At 44.8% G+C, this 15,446-nt stretch overlaps 2 protein-coding genes across 2 annotated transcripts; both read right to left on the bottom strand.

Annotated features, from left to right (window-relative positions):
* Positions 1-23: 23 nt before the first annotated feature.
* On the bottom strand, positions 24-5,527 carry LOC147253628 (uncharacterized). The gene is made up of 6 exons (XM_086218893.1): positions 5,388-5,527; positions 5,155-5,292; positions 4,967-5,047; positions 4,747-4,877; positions 4,406-4,655; positions 24-4,239 (listed from the first exon to the last, which is right to left on the bottom strand). The coding sequence occupies exons 1-6, from the start codon at positions 5,475-5,477 to the stop codon at positions 2,752-2,754; spliced, it is 2,178 nt and encodes a 725-aa protein (XP_086075019.1). The 5' UTR covers positions 5,478-5,527; the 3' UTR covers positions 24-2,751.
* A 3,761-nt stretch (positions 5,528-9,288) lies between these two features.
* LOC147253627 (uncharacterized) lies at positions 9,289-14,403 on the bottom strand. The gene is made up of 6 exons (XM_086218892.1): positions 14,288-14,403; positions 14,055-14,192; positions 13,867-13,947; positions 13,647-13,777; positions 13,306-13,555; positions 9,289-13,139 (listed from the first exon to the last, which is right to left on the bottom strand). The coding sequence occupies exons 1-6, from the start codon at positions 14,375-14,377 to the stop codon at positions 11,652-11,654; spliced, it is 2,178 nt and encodes a 725-aa protein (XP_086075018.1). The 5' UTR covers positions 14,378-14,403; the 3' UTR covers positions 9,289-11,651.
* Positions 14,404-15,446: the final 1,043 nt, after the last annotated feature.

The raw sequence follows: 15,446 nt of genomic DNA, 5'->3' as shown, positions 1-15,446 counted from the left end.
AAATGTTTTTATTATGTTGCTAAAGCTGTCATTCCACAAAATAACAAGCTTGTCCTTTCTGGGACAAACAGCATCGTAGCCTGTTGACCTGTACAGAGACAGACAGAGAGGTCAACTCTCCTCAGGGTGGAGACAGAAGCTGGACACTAAAAAACCCTCACTAACTATACCCTTCCTATCCATACAATAAACTGACATGTAGCAACTTTGATATTGTATATATTTACTATGCTAGCAGTTTAAATATGAATATTACAGGTTGATAACACAAGTTTGAGACAAGTGGACGGCCCAAAAAAAATCCAAAGAGATCAAAATGTTGAGTTTCCCCAAAACGTCCAGGCAGTATGAAAATGACCACCCCCCCCCTTCACACTATCAGATTGGCACAGAGAATCTATAACCTTTACTTTTTTTACAGCCCATCCTTCCCTGGTTTTTATTTCTACTGAAGTAAGTACAAATGAATCCATCAAAATATCTAAACAAAAGGACTCGCTCGCTAGGACATCTTTGGGAAACCATAATCCAAACAAATACTCAATATCATGGGCAGGGGGGCATTTGTTCAACTCTTAATAGTTGCAAAAGGGGAAAAAAAACAGTTCTGTTTGTGTTTTTGGTATTCCACACTTTCTTTACTGAAACCCTGCAGGACAAAAATGTGATGTCTTCATCTGAACTCATAATACTGAAACTCTCCATGATGATGCAAATACGTGCAACTGAGAATGAATATAAATTTTTTAAAAAAGAGAGAATTCCTGGACTAACTTGAGCAGCTAAATACCGGTAACTGGACAATGAAAAGTGGTGCTCAGAATTAATTTCCAATGCTTGATACTTGAAGGCTTTAGTTGGTTATTTCATCCTGTCTGTGTTACTTCTGATTTATGTTGTCCTTTTCCAAGAATAGAATCATCATGTAAGGGCACTCTCAGAACTCAGACCTCCATCAATGTACTTGTAATATTTCATGTGAATGTTCAGACAAGATTGATGACATTTGTGATATTTTTGTGAAAATTTTATTGACCTTAACTCATTTTTCCAATTAAGACACAATAAAACAATGTGTTTTATAAATGACAATGGTCCAAAGTTGAAATTAGATGGACAGAGAAGTCAATGAAATTTCTAGTTAAACACCATAACCGTCATCAGCTAGGTTAGCTTCAACTGCAGGTTGCCATGGTGATGACAATTGCTTGTCTGAAATATGAATTCAGATGAGAGAATCATGTTTATGACTCACAGATCGTAACTGCAAGTACCTCTTTTTTATATCCTGAGAGGAAACCTCTGAACACTCTAGTTCTAATAATTTGTTTAGTTTGTCAAGCTTTTAACTCAACACCATGGCAGTTTGACCAGCTAGTAGGTTCGCTTCAATTGCAGGTTGCCATGGTGACAACAACTGTTTACATTTGACATGGGAATCCAGATGAGAGAACCAGCTTTATTTCTCACGGATCATTACTACTGTCAGAAAGAGAAAGGCTAATTGTTGAACACTGTATTTCTCAGTATTTGTTTGTGTTCTCCTTAAAATCCTTGTCTCACAATTGATTCTGATGTTCATGGAGCAAAATGTCTGTAGTTTAGAGCATTAACATGTGGTAGAAGGCAACTACTGAAACCATGTCCATGAAAACTGATATTTGTTGCTGTGACCAGTTAAACAGACATTATTTTAGTATCGAAACATTCAGATGGTTAAATGTCTCACAACGTTACCAAGAGAAAAATGTTTGTGTTTCATCCTTGGGAAATGTAATGAGTTCTTCCTTGGCACACACTTGATCCCTTAACCAGTTTTATTGTATAATCTTGTTAAAATCCAAAGATACAAGTGAATACCTCTTTAATAAATGAACAATTTTATATTTCACAAACTTATTGACTTTGGGGAGGCAATCCCAGCCTCAGCAATTTTTTAGTATGAGATCCACGCAAATATTGATACATGAGGCCCCTGGTCTTTAGCCGCCTCTGCCGCGCTCTCGTAGATCCGAGTGCCGCTGTCAAGAAACACCGTCAACTTGGCCGGATGTGGCGTTTGGAAGAAGATTCCTTTGGCTTTAAGCTCTCTCAGTATCCCCACATACGCCTTTCTTTTCTTCAGTATTTCAGGGGAGTGATCTTGATCAAAGTAGATCCTTTTGCCCTCGTAACAAACATCTTTCTTTCTCCACGCTGAACGCAGTACCAGTTCTTTCACTCTGTATTCGAGGAAGCGTCTTGGGGGTGGCTTTGGGGCAAGAGCCAGGTGGAAGCTGTATGCCGAGGTTCAAGTCCGCGACTGGCGGGCCGACTTCTTCTTTTATTAGCTATGTCACAAACTCCGACAGATTGGACCCCTCTGATTCCTCTGGTACTCCGTATATACGGAGATTGTTGCGGCACGAGCGTGCTTCTAGCTCGGTTAGCTTAGCCTGCAGGGCCCCTTGGTTCTCTATCGCCTGGGTGAGAGCCTCCTTCGCTGCCGTGTCCCAGTCTTCGATGTCGGATATGCGCTGCTAAGCCTCGCCCACTCTTACTATGGTAGCTTGAAGCTCACCTGTAGCTTCCTTGAGTTTTCGGTTGATTTCTCCTCTAAACTCGTTCAACTCCTTCTTCATGTCGTTACGAAAGGAAAGTCGAAATTCACTCATATCACTTTTCACATCTGACCTGAGCGCACGGGCTCATCACAACGCCGGGGTGAGGACCCTGAAACTCCTTCAGGTCCCAACTTGAGAACATCATGATTTAGGGCAACCATCTTCTTTCTTTCGGCTTGGAGGTCGCTGGTAAATTTTTACAGGTGGATTTTGTATTCCACTGTGATGTCTTCGTCTCTCTCTGAGGACGGCGCTGTGAGAAAGCGCCGACCTTTTGCAGGGCTCTAGCCTCCTCCTGGTGGTGGACTTTCTTCTTACTCTGAAGCGACTCAACCAAGGACGCGTACTTCTTCCGGCTTTTCTTGTGGTCCTGTTTCTTAAGTACTTCCCTTTTTGGGATGTAGCCTCCATCTTTCATCTCTTGAAAGGTGTCCTCCCTTATTCTCTCAGCCTGAGACCTCAAGTCTTCAAGATGTTTAATCCGAAGAGTCTCGGCCTCCTGGAGAGCAGCTTTCCATTTCATGGTGATTTCTTCTTGGGATGCCATGGCCTTCTCCAACAATTTTTTATTCAGGGCATCTTTCTCACTTTTTTCCACCTGGCACTCGGCTGCCGTTTTCTGCAGGGCTTCAATCTCCTTCCGAAGATCCCGCTCTATCACAGCAGCGTTTTCTTCCAGCGCTCTCTTTTCCTTGTGAAGTTCTTCCATTCTGGTCTGCAGCATGTAAACCACATTGTTAAGTCTCTTCTTGCTCTCCTCGTGAGCCTGTGTTGCCTCGTGAAGCTTCAACTTAAGGCCCTCCAGTTGTGTAGCTTGCCCTGTCCTTGTCCGCTCTTGGTTTGACGCCTGAATCCTCAAGAGCTTCTCGGCAAGCGCAGCCGTCTTCCGTCTCTCCGTTTGGAGCTCGGCTGCCAGTTTATCATTTTGTACTTTGTTTACTTTCTTAATTGCTTCCATCTGCGACATGAGATCTCGCTCCTTCTTAATCGCATCTTTTTTTTGTGCTGTAACCGCTTTTTGGAGATCTTCCTTCTCGGCCCTCAGTGTTCTGATCAAAGACGTGAATTTTACTTTGCTGTCCTGATGGGCCTGTGTTTCTTTGCGGAGCCTGAGCTGGAGGCTCTCAGCCTCTTGCTGAGCTGCTTGAAGATTGATGCGCTCCTGATGGGAACCCTGCATTCTTTTGGGTTTGCTGTTTAGGCGGGTGTTTGTCTTCCTCTCGGGTACGAGCTCAACTGCCAGTTCCCTGCGGTCAGTTTTGCGCGCACCTCTGATCTCACTCACCTCCATCTGAGGAGCACGGGGGGCATCGTCTCTCCTTTCTACGACCTTCTCACCCATGTGGCCGTGGACGGTATCCGTCTCAGTTTTGAAGGTCGGAATCACGTGTTTGTCCTCACGCCTGGGAGGGGCCGTCCCCGGCTGTTCTTGGTCTTTTTTGATGGGGACCTCCTTTTGTGGTGTCTTTGGCCTGGCGCAGCGGAGCACAGTGCCTTCATCCCTGAACTTGTACTGTGTCTCGTAGCTGAGTTCACTCTTTCCATGGAGGCTGTTTGCCAAAAACGGATGGATCTCAAGAAGAGGCCAGGTTAGCCGTTTTTCAGGGTCTTTGGTCAGAAGACCCTTGAGGAAATCCTGTGAGGGAGACATCATAAAGTCATTTTGAGCAGGAAAATATATATTTTTGTATGTTAGACTGATGTCTTCATGTCGCAATAAGAAACTTGTATTTCACTCCACTCTAAAAGTACTATGCAACTAGCTGCTGATGGAGAGACATGAGAAGGTAGCTGATGCTTACTTTGCAGTTCAAGGCCATGTTGTAGGGCCACGCCACTGAGCCTTTCAGGATGCGTTGCTGAAGTTGGAAGTGGGAGGTGGACGTGAACGGTGGCCTCCCCGTGTGGATCTCATACACGAGGCAGCCAAGAGCCCATAGATCGGCCGCATGGTCGTACGGCTTCCCCATCACTCTCTCCGGGGACAAGTACAGAGGAGTTCCCTTTCCAGATGTAAGCATCCTTGTGTCAGTGGTGATGACCTTGGCAAACCTAAAACAGAATTGAATCCCATTTAATGATACTTGTAGACAACGACTCACACTGCTTTGTTTTCCTTTTAAATTAAAAAAATTCTACCTACCCAAAGTCACACAGCTTTACCAAGCCGTCTCCTCTCAACACCACATTAGCTGTCTTCAAATCCCTGTGGACGATGGCTTTGGAATGCAGGTACTGCATTGCTGACACCAGCTGCCTGGCAATGTCCCGAACCTTGAAAGAGGGGCAGAAACCATCAATCTGAATGCTGTTAAACCACAATAACTCTAATATCTTGCGCAACTGCCAGCTACAATCCGTACCTTGTCTTCTGAAAATTTCCTCTTGGCATCGAGGAGCTGCTGCAAGTTCGACCCCCCAGCGTATTCCATGACAAGGACCACCTATCGACAGGGACAGACAGATGCGGTCAGTTCAGTCACGTGATGGTGCAGTGGGTCGAGGGACCCGCGTGAAAAGCGTCTAGAAAGAATATTAATTGTGGCCTTACGTGATCACGCGTTTCAAAGCTGCTGTAATATTCAACGATATTGGGATGACTCAGTTGACTCAAGATGGCGATTTCCCTCTGCTGGTTGTTGACCTGCCAGGCAGGGCAGTCCTTCTTGAGGTACTTTAAGGCCACAATCTGAGGGACACATAACAATAGATGTTGGTATGCTGAAGCTGAACCAGTAACAGTCTTTCGAACCACATTCAAAAAAAAAAAAAAAAGGCGCTTACCCTCCCAGTTTCTCTCTCTTTAGCTTGAAACACTTGGCCGAATGTACCCTCTCCTAACTTCTTTATTCTGCTGTACGTAGTCATGCTCATGGTGGGTGGATGCAGGTGAGCCGTACCAAAGCAGTACTTTGTTGGTTACGCTGTGGTCAGAGCTTCCTTATACTACGTGTCAAGCTCCTTTGGTCAGTCAAGATGGGCGTCAGTGGGATCACTGGCAAAGCCGGGAGGGGGTGACTGACAACTGACTTGACTGACTTGTCTGACTTCACTGAACACAACCACGCAGCTGTGATCTCAGCTCACATCACAGGGCTCTGACTCTCATCTCAGGGTTCTGAGTCTCATCTCAGGGCTCTGACTCTCATCTCGGGGCTCTGACTCTCTTCTCAGAGCTCTGACTCTCATCTCGGCGCTGACTCTCATCTCAGGGTTCTTTTTTTTACTTTTTATTTATCAACATGTACAAAGAACATGAGATCATCATGGGTGGTACAGTTCAAATAAAAATATTCTATTGCACATACATATATCGTATACACTTACATCATAGCCAAACATCACACTATTCCAGATGCATATTCAGTCCAGCGTTCCATACATTTCTCCAACTGAAGTCTTAAAACAAAAGTAAGTCTCTCGATACAGTAAATTTCGTGAATGATCCCGTGCCACTGGTTCAATGTTGGAGGATCTAGTTGCAACCACCTTCTGGTTATGGCTTTCCTAGCACTGGCCTGAAGAATCTTCAACAAGTATCTGTCCTTATGCAAAACAGTTTCCGGAATTTTACCGAGATATAAATCCACCAACGAAAAATCGAAATCAACCCCTGTTATTTTATTTAACTCGACTGACACCTCCCTCCAAAATAACTGGATTTTCTGACAGGCCCAGAAAACATGAAAGTGGTTGGCCATCGGGGTCCCACATTGTCTCCAACAAGAGCCTCGGCTCTGTGTGCTTGTTCGTAGTGCTGTTAATTTAGGGGTTATGAAAAATCTCACTCCATTCTTCCAGCCAAACTCTCTTAAAGATCTTGAATTTGCAGTGGTTGCCTACGTTCAGGGGTCTCATGTATCAACGCGGTTTACGCAAGAAACCACGAAAAGTTCGTCGATTCTTGCGCTGTTTCACGCCAACCCCGGAGGTGCCCTTGAAGTTGGCGGAAAGCCGATTCTCGCGTTAACTGCACTTTGGTCCGTTGGCGACACCCTGTGGCGGTGTTTGGTAACTGACATTATTTGATAACTGCACATACATCTGGCACAAAAAAGCCTTCCAGCGGGAGATGGCGGACCGTTCCGGGGTGAGTCAGTCGACCCTCAGCCGGGCCATACCCTGGGTGGTGGAACTGATCATTGAACAGGCCAATATTGATCTGCAGCAATAGCCGGATTCTCAAATGTAATCAGTGCCACTGACAGCACTCATGTTGCCATAAAAGCGCCGTCCCATGAGGAACACGCTTACGTTCGTCGTAAGGGTTTTCACTCCATCAATGTGGAGATCATCCATGCGTAGAGGCTGGAGGGATGGACGCCGATCCCGGCCGGGCAGCCGTCCTCGCACGCATGAATTTCACTTGCACAATGTGAACGGGGAAGAAGCGATCACACAATACATGAAGCCAGATTAATTTATTTTGTCCACGAAAGTTCTACAACATTTATCAAAAGATTCAGGCTCATTGATCCCCGTTATGTCCTCCTGCGACTGCAGGACCGCCTGTGTGAGGACGGGCTGGCCCGAATGCCGCTGGTCCTGGCAGATTACTGAGCCTGTGGACGGGCTGGCGCGAGAGACGGCAGGTGTGCTGCACATCGGCGGCATGGCTGACGGATCAATTTCAATTGAACATATTGGTTTATTTAAATGGCTGATTCTGTGTATCTGTTGCGTTTACATCTGTGGAAAAGCATGTGGAAATGCTGCATAAGAAATGGAAGCCTATGACAGGTCAAACCACTTTTTGGGAATTTTTAACTGTGCAGTTTCCAAGCTTTTCCATTTAGATTCATAATTTGGAGAGCACCAGTCTACTAAGGGTTTCAACTGTGCAGCATCATAACAACCCTGTAAACATGGCAAGGCTCTCCCTCTCTTCTCTTTTTCAGCAGCAGTCTTGAACTGAACCCTCAATCTTCTGCCGTTCCAAATGAACCTTGAGATCCAGGCATTCCACTCGTCAAATTGTTTTTGGGGTACTTCTAGAGGCAAAGACTGGAAGAGATAAAGAAGCCGTGGCAACACCTTCATTTATTGCTTTCTATTCTATGACTCATGTCCAGTGGGAGGAGGGTCCATCTAGAAACATCAGATTTGATCTCTTTGTTAATGGGGCCGTAGTTATTTTCAAAAAGTTTGGACAAATCTTTACGAAGGTTTATTCCTAAATATTTTATTTTGGGCGAGTCCCATTTCAAGTTGTATTTCCCTTTACTATCCGGGTGGGGAACATAGTTAAATGAGAGGGTTTGGGTTTTTTGGATATTGAGCTGATATCCAGAGTATGAATCATATTTCTTTAGTAGAGACATCAATTTAGGGATGCTTGAGTCTGGGCTTGTACTAAAAGCAAAATCTCATCCGCAAACATACAAATCTTGTGTTCTTCTCTTCTAATCACAGTCCCCTTTATCTCAGAGTTCTCCCTAATTGCTTGACCGAGGGGTTCAATAAATAATGCAAATAAGGTCCGACTCAGGGGACAGCCTTGGCGTGTCCCTCTTTCCAATTGAATAGTTTGCGACAGGTATCCATTAACCCCGATCCTGGCTGGCAGGGAAAAGTATAATGCTCAAATCGATTCAATAAAACCATCTTTGAAGCCGAATCTTGCAAGTACCCTGTATAAATATTCCGACCCACCGAGTCAAATGCCTTTTTTAAGCATCGAGGCTGACTAACATTGCACTGATATTTTCCGATGTAACGTGATGTTTGACGACAAAACCCGTAAACACTGTAGCTGCTAGCGTTTGAGCACAATCACATTTTTACGTCCGAACTCCCTGCTGGTGTAACCTCTGGCTGACAGGATGGTGTGTGAGAGGGCGGGGGGGAGGGCGCCTGAGCGTCCAGAAGCCTCTGAGATATTGACCAATGGCAGAGCAGCGTTTCACCGCGCGTAACCGTAGTGCGTAATTGTGATGACGTCACGCACGAACGAACACCCAGAACAATGAGGAAGTCGATTCGACTCCATCTGCTCAGTAAAATATAGGTCTCGCCTCACAATTCCTCTTCTACTTTTCCTTTTGTCTCAAAAGTCTTCGAAATAACAGTTGAATCGTGAAGTCAGTAAATTAGATGGCCAGTAAATGTTTTGATGGTCATCAAGAGGTCAATTATACTGAGCTGAATACATGAATGAAAGCCTCTGGAATGACTGGGAAACAAACTGACTTTTGAATTAATACACTGATCGTCAACTTGAAGAGTGCAAACACACACACACACACAAACACACACACACACACACACACACAAAAGATAAATGAGTTCAAGCAAATGTTTTTATTGTGTTGCTAAAGCTGTCATTCCACAAAATAACAAGCTTGTCCTTTCTGGGACAAACAGCATCGTAGCCTGTTGACCTGTACAGAGACAGACAGAGAGGTCAACTCTCCTCAGGGTGGAGACAGAAGCTGGACACTAAAAAACCCTCACTAACTATACCCTTCCTATCCATACAATAAACTGACATGTAGCAACTTTGATATTGTATATATTTACTATGCTAGCAGTTTAAATATGAATATTACAGGTTGATAACACAAGTTTGAGACAAGTGGACGGCCCAAAAAAAATCCAAAGAGATCAAAATGTTGAGTTTCCCCAAAACGTCCAGGCAGTATGAAAATGACCACCCCCCCCCCCACACACTATCAGATTGGCACAGAGAATCTATAACCTTTACTTTTTTTACAGCCCATCCTTTCCTGGTTTTTATTTCTACTGAAGTAAGTACAAATGAATCCATCAAAATATCTAAACAAAAGGACTCGCTCGCTAGGACATCTTTGGGAAACCATAATCCAAACAAATACTCAATATCATGGGCAGGGGGGCATTTGTTCAACTCTTAATAGTTGCAAAAGGGGAAAAAAAACAGTTCTGTTTGTGTTTTTGGTATTCCACACTTTCTTTACTGAAACCCTGCAGGACAAAAATGTGATGTCTTCATCTGAACTCATAATACTGAAACTCTCCATGATGATGCAAATACGTGCAACTGAGAATGAATATAAATTTTTTAAAAAAGAGAGAATTCCTGGACTAACTTGAGCAGCTAAATACCGGTAACTGGACAATGAAAAGTGGTGCTCAGAATTAATTTCCAATGCTTTATACTTGAAGGCTTTAGTTGGTTATTTCATCCTGTCTGTGTTACTTCTGATTTATGTTGTCCTTTTTCCAAGAATAGAATCATCGTGTAAGGGCACTCTCAGAACTCAGACCTCCATCAATGTACTTGTAATATTTCATGTGAATGTTCAGACAAGATTGATGACATTTGTGATATTTTTGTGAAAATTTTATTGACCTTAACTCATTTTTCCAATTAAGACACAATAAAACAATGTGTTTTATAAATGACAATGGTCCAAAGTTGAAATTAGATGGAAAGAGAAGTCAATGAAATTTCTAGTTAAACACCATAACCGTCATCAGCTAGGTTAGCTTCAACTGCAGGTTGCCATGGTGATGACAATTGCTTGTCTGAAATATGAATTCAGATGAGAGAATCATGTTTATGACTCACAGATCGTAACTGCAAGTACCTCTTTTTTATATCCTGAGAGAGGAAACCTCTGAACACTCTAGTTCTAATAATTTGTTTGAGTTTGTCAAGCTTTTAACTCAACACCATGGCAGTTTGACCAGCTAGTAGGTTCGCTTCAATTGCAGGTTGCCATGGTGACAACAACTGTTTACATTTGACATGGGAATCCAGATGAGAGAACCAGCTTTATTTCTCACAGATCATTACTACTGTCAGAAAGAGAAAGGCTAATTGTTGAACACTGTATTTCTCAGTATTTGTTTGTGTTCTCCTTAAAATCCTTGTCTCACAATTGATTCTGATGTTCATGGAGCAAAATGTCTGTAGTTTAGAGCATTAACATGTGGTAGAAGGCAACTACTGAAACCATGTCCATGAAAACTGATATTTGTTGCTGTGACCAGTTAAACAGACATTATTTTAGTATCGAAACATTCAGATGGTTAAATGTCTCACAACGTTACCAAGAGAAAAATGTTTGTGTTTCATCCTTGGGAAATGTAATGAGTTCTTCCTTGGCACACACTTGATCCCTTAACCAGTTTTATTGTATAATCTTGTTAAAATCCAAAGATACAAGTGAATACCTCTTTAATAAATGAACAATTTTATATTTCACAAACTTATTGACTTTGGGGAGGCAATCCCAGCCTCAGCAATTTTTTAGTATGAGATCCACGCAAATATTGATACATGAGGCCCCTGGTCTTTAGCCGCCTCTGCCGCGCTCTCGTAGATCCGAGTGCCGCTGTCAAGAAACACCGTCAACTTGGCCGGATGTGGCGTTTGGAAGAAGATTCCTTTGGCTTTAAGCTCTCTCAGTATCCCCACATACGCCTTTCTTTTCTTCAGTATTTCAGGGGAGTGATCTTGATCAAAGTAGATCCTTTTGCCCTCGTAACAAACATCTTTCTTTCTCCACGCTGAACGCAGTACCAGTTCTTTCACTCTGTATTCGAGGAAGCGTCTTGGGGGTGGCTTTGGGGCAAGAGCCAGGTGGAAGCTGTATGCCGAGGTTCAAGTCCGCGACTGGCGGGCCGACTTCTTCTTTTATTAGCTATGTCACAAACTCCGACAGATTGGACCCCTCTGATTCCTCTGGTACTCCGTATATACGGAGATTGTTGCGGCACGAGCGTGCTTCTAGCTCGGTTAGCTTAGCCTGCAGGGCCCCTTGGTTCTCTATCGCCTGGGTGAGAGCCTCCTTCGCTGCCGTGTCCCAGTCTTCGATGTCGGATATGCGCTGCTAAGCCTCGCCCACTCTTACTATGGTAGCTTGAAGCTCACCTGTAGCTTCCTTGAGTTTTCGGTTGATTTCTCCTCTAAACTCGTTCAACTCCTTCTTCATGTCGTTACGAAAGGAAAGTCGAAATTCACTCATATCACTTTTCACATCTGACCTGAGCGCACGGGCTCATCACAACGCCGGGGTGAGGACCCTGAAACTCCTTCAGGTCCCAACTTGAGAACATCATGATTTAGGGCAACCATCTTCTTTCTTTCGGCTTGGAGGTCGCTGGTAAATTTTTACAGGTGGATTTTGTATTCCACTGTGATGTCTTCGTCTCTCTCTGAGGACGGCGCTGTGAGAAAGCGCCGACCTTTTGCAGGGCTCTAGCCTCCTCCTGGTGGTGGACTTTCTTCTTACTCTGAAGCGACTCAACCAAGGACGCGTACTTCTTCCGGCTTTTCTTGTGGTCCTGTTTCTTAAGTACTTCCCTTTTTGGGATGTAGCCTCCATCTTTCATCTCTTGAAAGGTGTCCTCCCTTATTCTCTCAGCCTGAGACCTCAAGTCTTCAAGATGTTTAATCCGAAGAGTCTCGGCCTCCTGGAGAGCAGCTTTCCATTTCATGGTGATTTCTTCTTGGGATGCCATGGCCTTCTCCAACAATTTTTTATTCAGGGCATCTTTCTCACTTTTTTCCACCTGGCACTCGGCTGCCGTTTTCTGCAGGGCTTCAATCTCCTTCCGAAGATCCCGCTCTATCACAGCAGCGTTTTCTTCCAGCGCTCTCTTTTCCTTGTGAAGTTCTTCCATTCTGGTCTGCAGCATGTAAACCACATCGTTAAGTCTCTTCTTGCTCTCCTCGTGAGCCTGTGTTGCCTCGTGAAGCTTCAACTTAAGGCCCTCCAGTTGTGTAGCTTGCCCTGTCCTTGTCCGCTCTTGGTTTGACGCCTGAATCCTCAAGAGCTTCTCGGCAAGCGCAGCCGTCTTCCGTCTCTCCGTTTGGAGCTCGGCTGCCAGTTTATCATTTTGTACTTTGTTTACTTTCTTAATTGCTTCCATCTGCGACATGAGATCTCGCTCCTTCTTAATCGCATCTTTTTTTTGTGCTGTAACCGCTTTTTGGAGATCTTCCTTCTCGGCCCTCAGTGTTCTGATCAAAGACGTGAATTTTACTTTGCTGTCCTGATGGGCCTGTGTTTCTTTGCGGAGCCTGAGCTGGAGGCTCTCAGCCTCTTGCTGAGCTGCTTGAAGATTGATGCGCTCCTGATGGGAACCCTGCATTCTTTTGGGTTTGCTGTTTAGGCGGGTGTTTGTCTTCCTCTCGGGTACGAGCTCAACTGCCAGTTCCCTGCGGTCAGTTTTGCGCGCACCTCTGATCTCACTCACCTCCATCTGAGGAGCACGGGGGGCATCGTCTCTCCTTTCTACGACCTTCTCACCCATGTGGCCGTGGACGGTATCCGTCTCAGTTTTGAAGGTCGGAATCACGTGTTTGTCCTCACGCCTGGGAGGGGCCGTCCCCGGCTGTTCTTGGTCTTTTTTGATGGGGACCTCCTTTTGTGGTGTCTTTGGCCTGGCGCAGCGGAGCACAGTGCCTTCATCCCTGAACTTGTACTGTGTCTCGTAGCTGAGTTCACTCTTTCCATGGAGGCTGTTTGCCAAAAACGGATGGATCTCAAGAAGAGGCCAGGTTAGCCGTTTTTCAGGGTCTTTGGTCAGAAGACCCTTGAGGAAATCCTGTGAGGGAGACATCATAAAGTCATTTTGAGCAGGAAAATATATATTTTTGTATGTTAGACTGATGTCTTCATGTCGCAATAAGAAACTTGTATTTCACTCCACTCTAAAAGTACTATGCAACTAGCTGCTGATGGAGAGACATGAGAAGGTAGCTGATGCTTACTTTGCAGTTCAAGGCCATGTTGTAGGGCCACGCCACTGAGCCTTTCAGGATGCGTTGCTGAAGTTGGAAGTGGGAGGTGGACGTGAACGGTGGCCTCCCCGTGTGGATCTCATACACGAGGCAGCCAAGAGCCCATAGATCGGCCGCATGGTCGTACGGCTTCCCCATCACTCTCTCCGGGGACAAGTACAGAGGAGTTCCCTTTCCAGATGTAAGCATCCTTGTGTCAGTGGTGATGACCTTGGCAAACCTAAAACAGAATTGAATCCCATTTAATGATACTTGTAGACAACGACTCACACTGCTTTGTTTTCCTTTTAAATTAAAAAAATTCTACCTACCCAAAGTCACACAGCTTTACCAAGCCGTCTCCTCTCAACACCACATTAGCTGTCTTCAAATCCCTGTGGACGATGGCTTTGGAATGCAGGTACTGCATTGCTGACACCAGCTGCCTGGCAATGTCCCGAACCTTGAAAGAGGGGCAGAAACCATCAATCTGAATGCTGTTAAACCACAATAACTCTAATATCTTGCGCAACTGCCAGCTACAATCCGTACCTTGTCTTCTGAAAATTTCCTCTTGGCATCGAGGAGCTGCTGCAAGTTCGACCCCCCAGCGTATTCCATGACAAGGACCACCTATCGACAGGGACAGACAGATGCGGTCAGTTCAGTCACGTGATGGTGCAGTGGGTCGAGGGACCCGCGTGAAAAGCGTCTAGAAAGAATATTAATTGTGGCCTTACGTGATCACGCGTTTCAAAGCTGCTGTAATATTCAACGATATTGGGATGACTCAGTTGACTCAAGATGGCGATTTCCCTCTGCTGGTTGTTGACCTGCCAGGCAGGGCAGTCCTTCTTGAGGTACTTTAAGGCCACAATCTGAGGGACACATAACAATAGATGTTGGTATGCTGAAGCTGAACCAGTAACAGTCTTTCGAACCACATTCAAAAAAAAAAAAAAAAGGCGCTTACCCTCCCAGTTTCTCTCTCTTTAGCTTGAAACACTTGGCCGAATGTACCCTCTCCTAACTTCTTTATTCTGCTGTACGTAGTCATGCTCATGGTGGGTGGATGCAGGTGAGCCGTACCAAAGCAGTACTTTGTTGGTTACGCTGTGGTCAGAGCTTCCTTATACTACGTGTCAAGCTCCTTTGGTCAGTCAAGATGGGCGTCAGTGGGATCACTGGCAGAGCCGGGAGGGGGTGACTGACAACTGACTTCACTGACTTGTCTGACTTCACTGAACACAACCACGCAGCTGTGATCTCAGCTCACATCACAGAGCTCTGACTCTCATCTCAGGGCTCTGACTCTCATCTCAGGGTTCTGACTCTCATCTCAGGGCTCTGACTCTCTTCTCAGAGCTCTGACTCTCATCTCAGGGCTCTGACTCTCATCTCAGGGTTCTGACTCTCATCTCAGGGCTCTGACTCTCATCTCGGGGCTCTGACTCTCTTCTCAGAGCTCTGACTCTCATCTCGGCGCTGACTCTCATCTCAGGGTTCTTTTTTTTACTTTTTATTTATCAACATGTACAAAGAACATGAGATCATCATGGGTGGTACAGTTCAAATAAAAATATTCTATTGCACATACATATATCGTATACACTTACATCATAGCCAAACATCACACTATTCCAGATGCATATTCAGTCCAGCGTTCCATACATTTCTCCAACTGAAGTCTTAAAACAAAAGTAAGTCTCTCGATACAGTAAATTTCGTGAATGATCCCGTGCCACTGGTTCAATGTTGGAGGATCTAGTTGCAACCACCTTCTGGTTATGGCTTTCCTAGCACTGGCCAGAAGAATCTTCAACAAATATCTGTCCTTATGCAAAACAGTTTCCGGAATTTTACCGAGATATAAATCCACCAACGAAAAATCGAAATCAACCCCTGTTATTTTATTTAACTCGACTGACACCTCCCTCCAAAATAACTGGATTTTCTGACAGGCCCAGAAAACATGAAAGTGGTTGGCCATCGGGGTCCCACATTGTCTCCAACAAGAGCCTCGGCTCTGTGTGCTTGTTCGTAGTGCTGTTAATTTAGGGGTTATGAAAAATCTCACTCCATTCTTCCAGCCAAACTCTCTTAAAGATCTTGAATTTGCAGTGGTTGCCTAC

This window comes from Aulostomus chinensis, chromosome 11, assembly GCF_037954235.1.
Source record: "Aulostomus chinensis isolate RoL2024-O1b breed Wild chromosome 11, RoL_Achi_v1.0, whole genome shotgun sequence".
In the NCBI taxonomy this organism is placed as follows: domain Eukaryota; kingdom Metazoa; phylum Chordata; class Actinopteri; order Syngnathiformes; family Aulostomidae; genus Aulostomus; species Aulostomus chinensis.
Note: the sequence above shows the minus strand (reverse complement) of the source record. Positions and strands in the feature narration are given on the sequence as shown.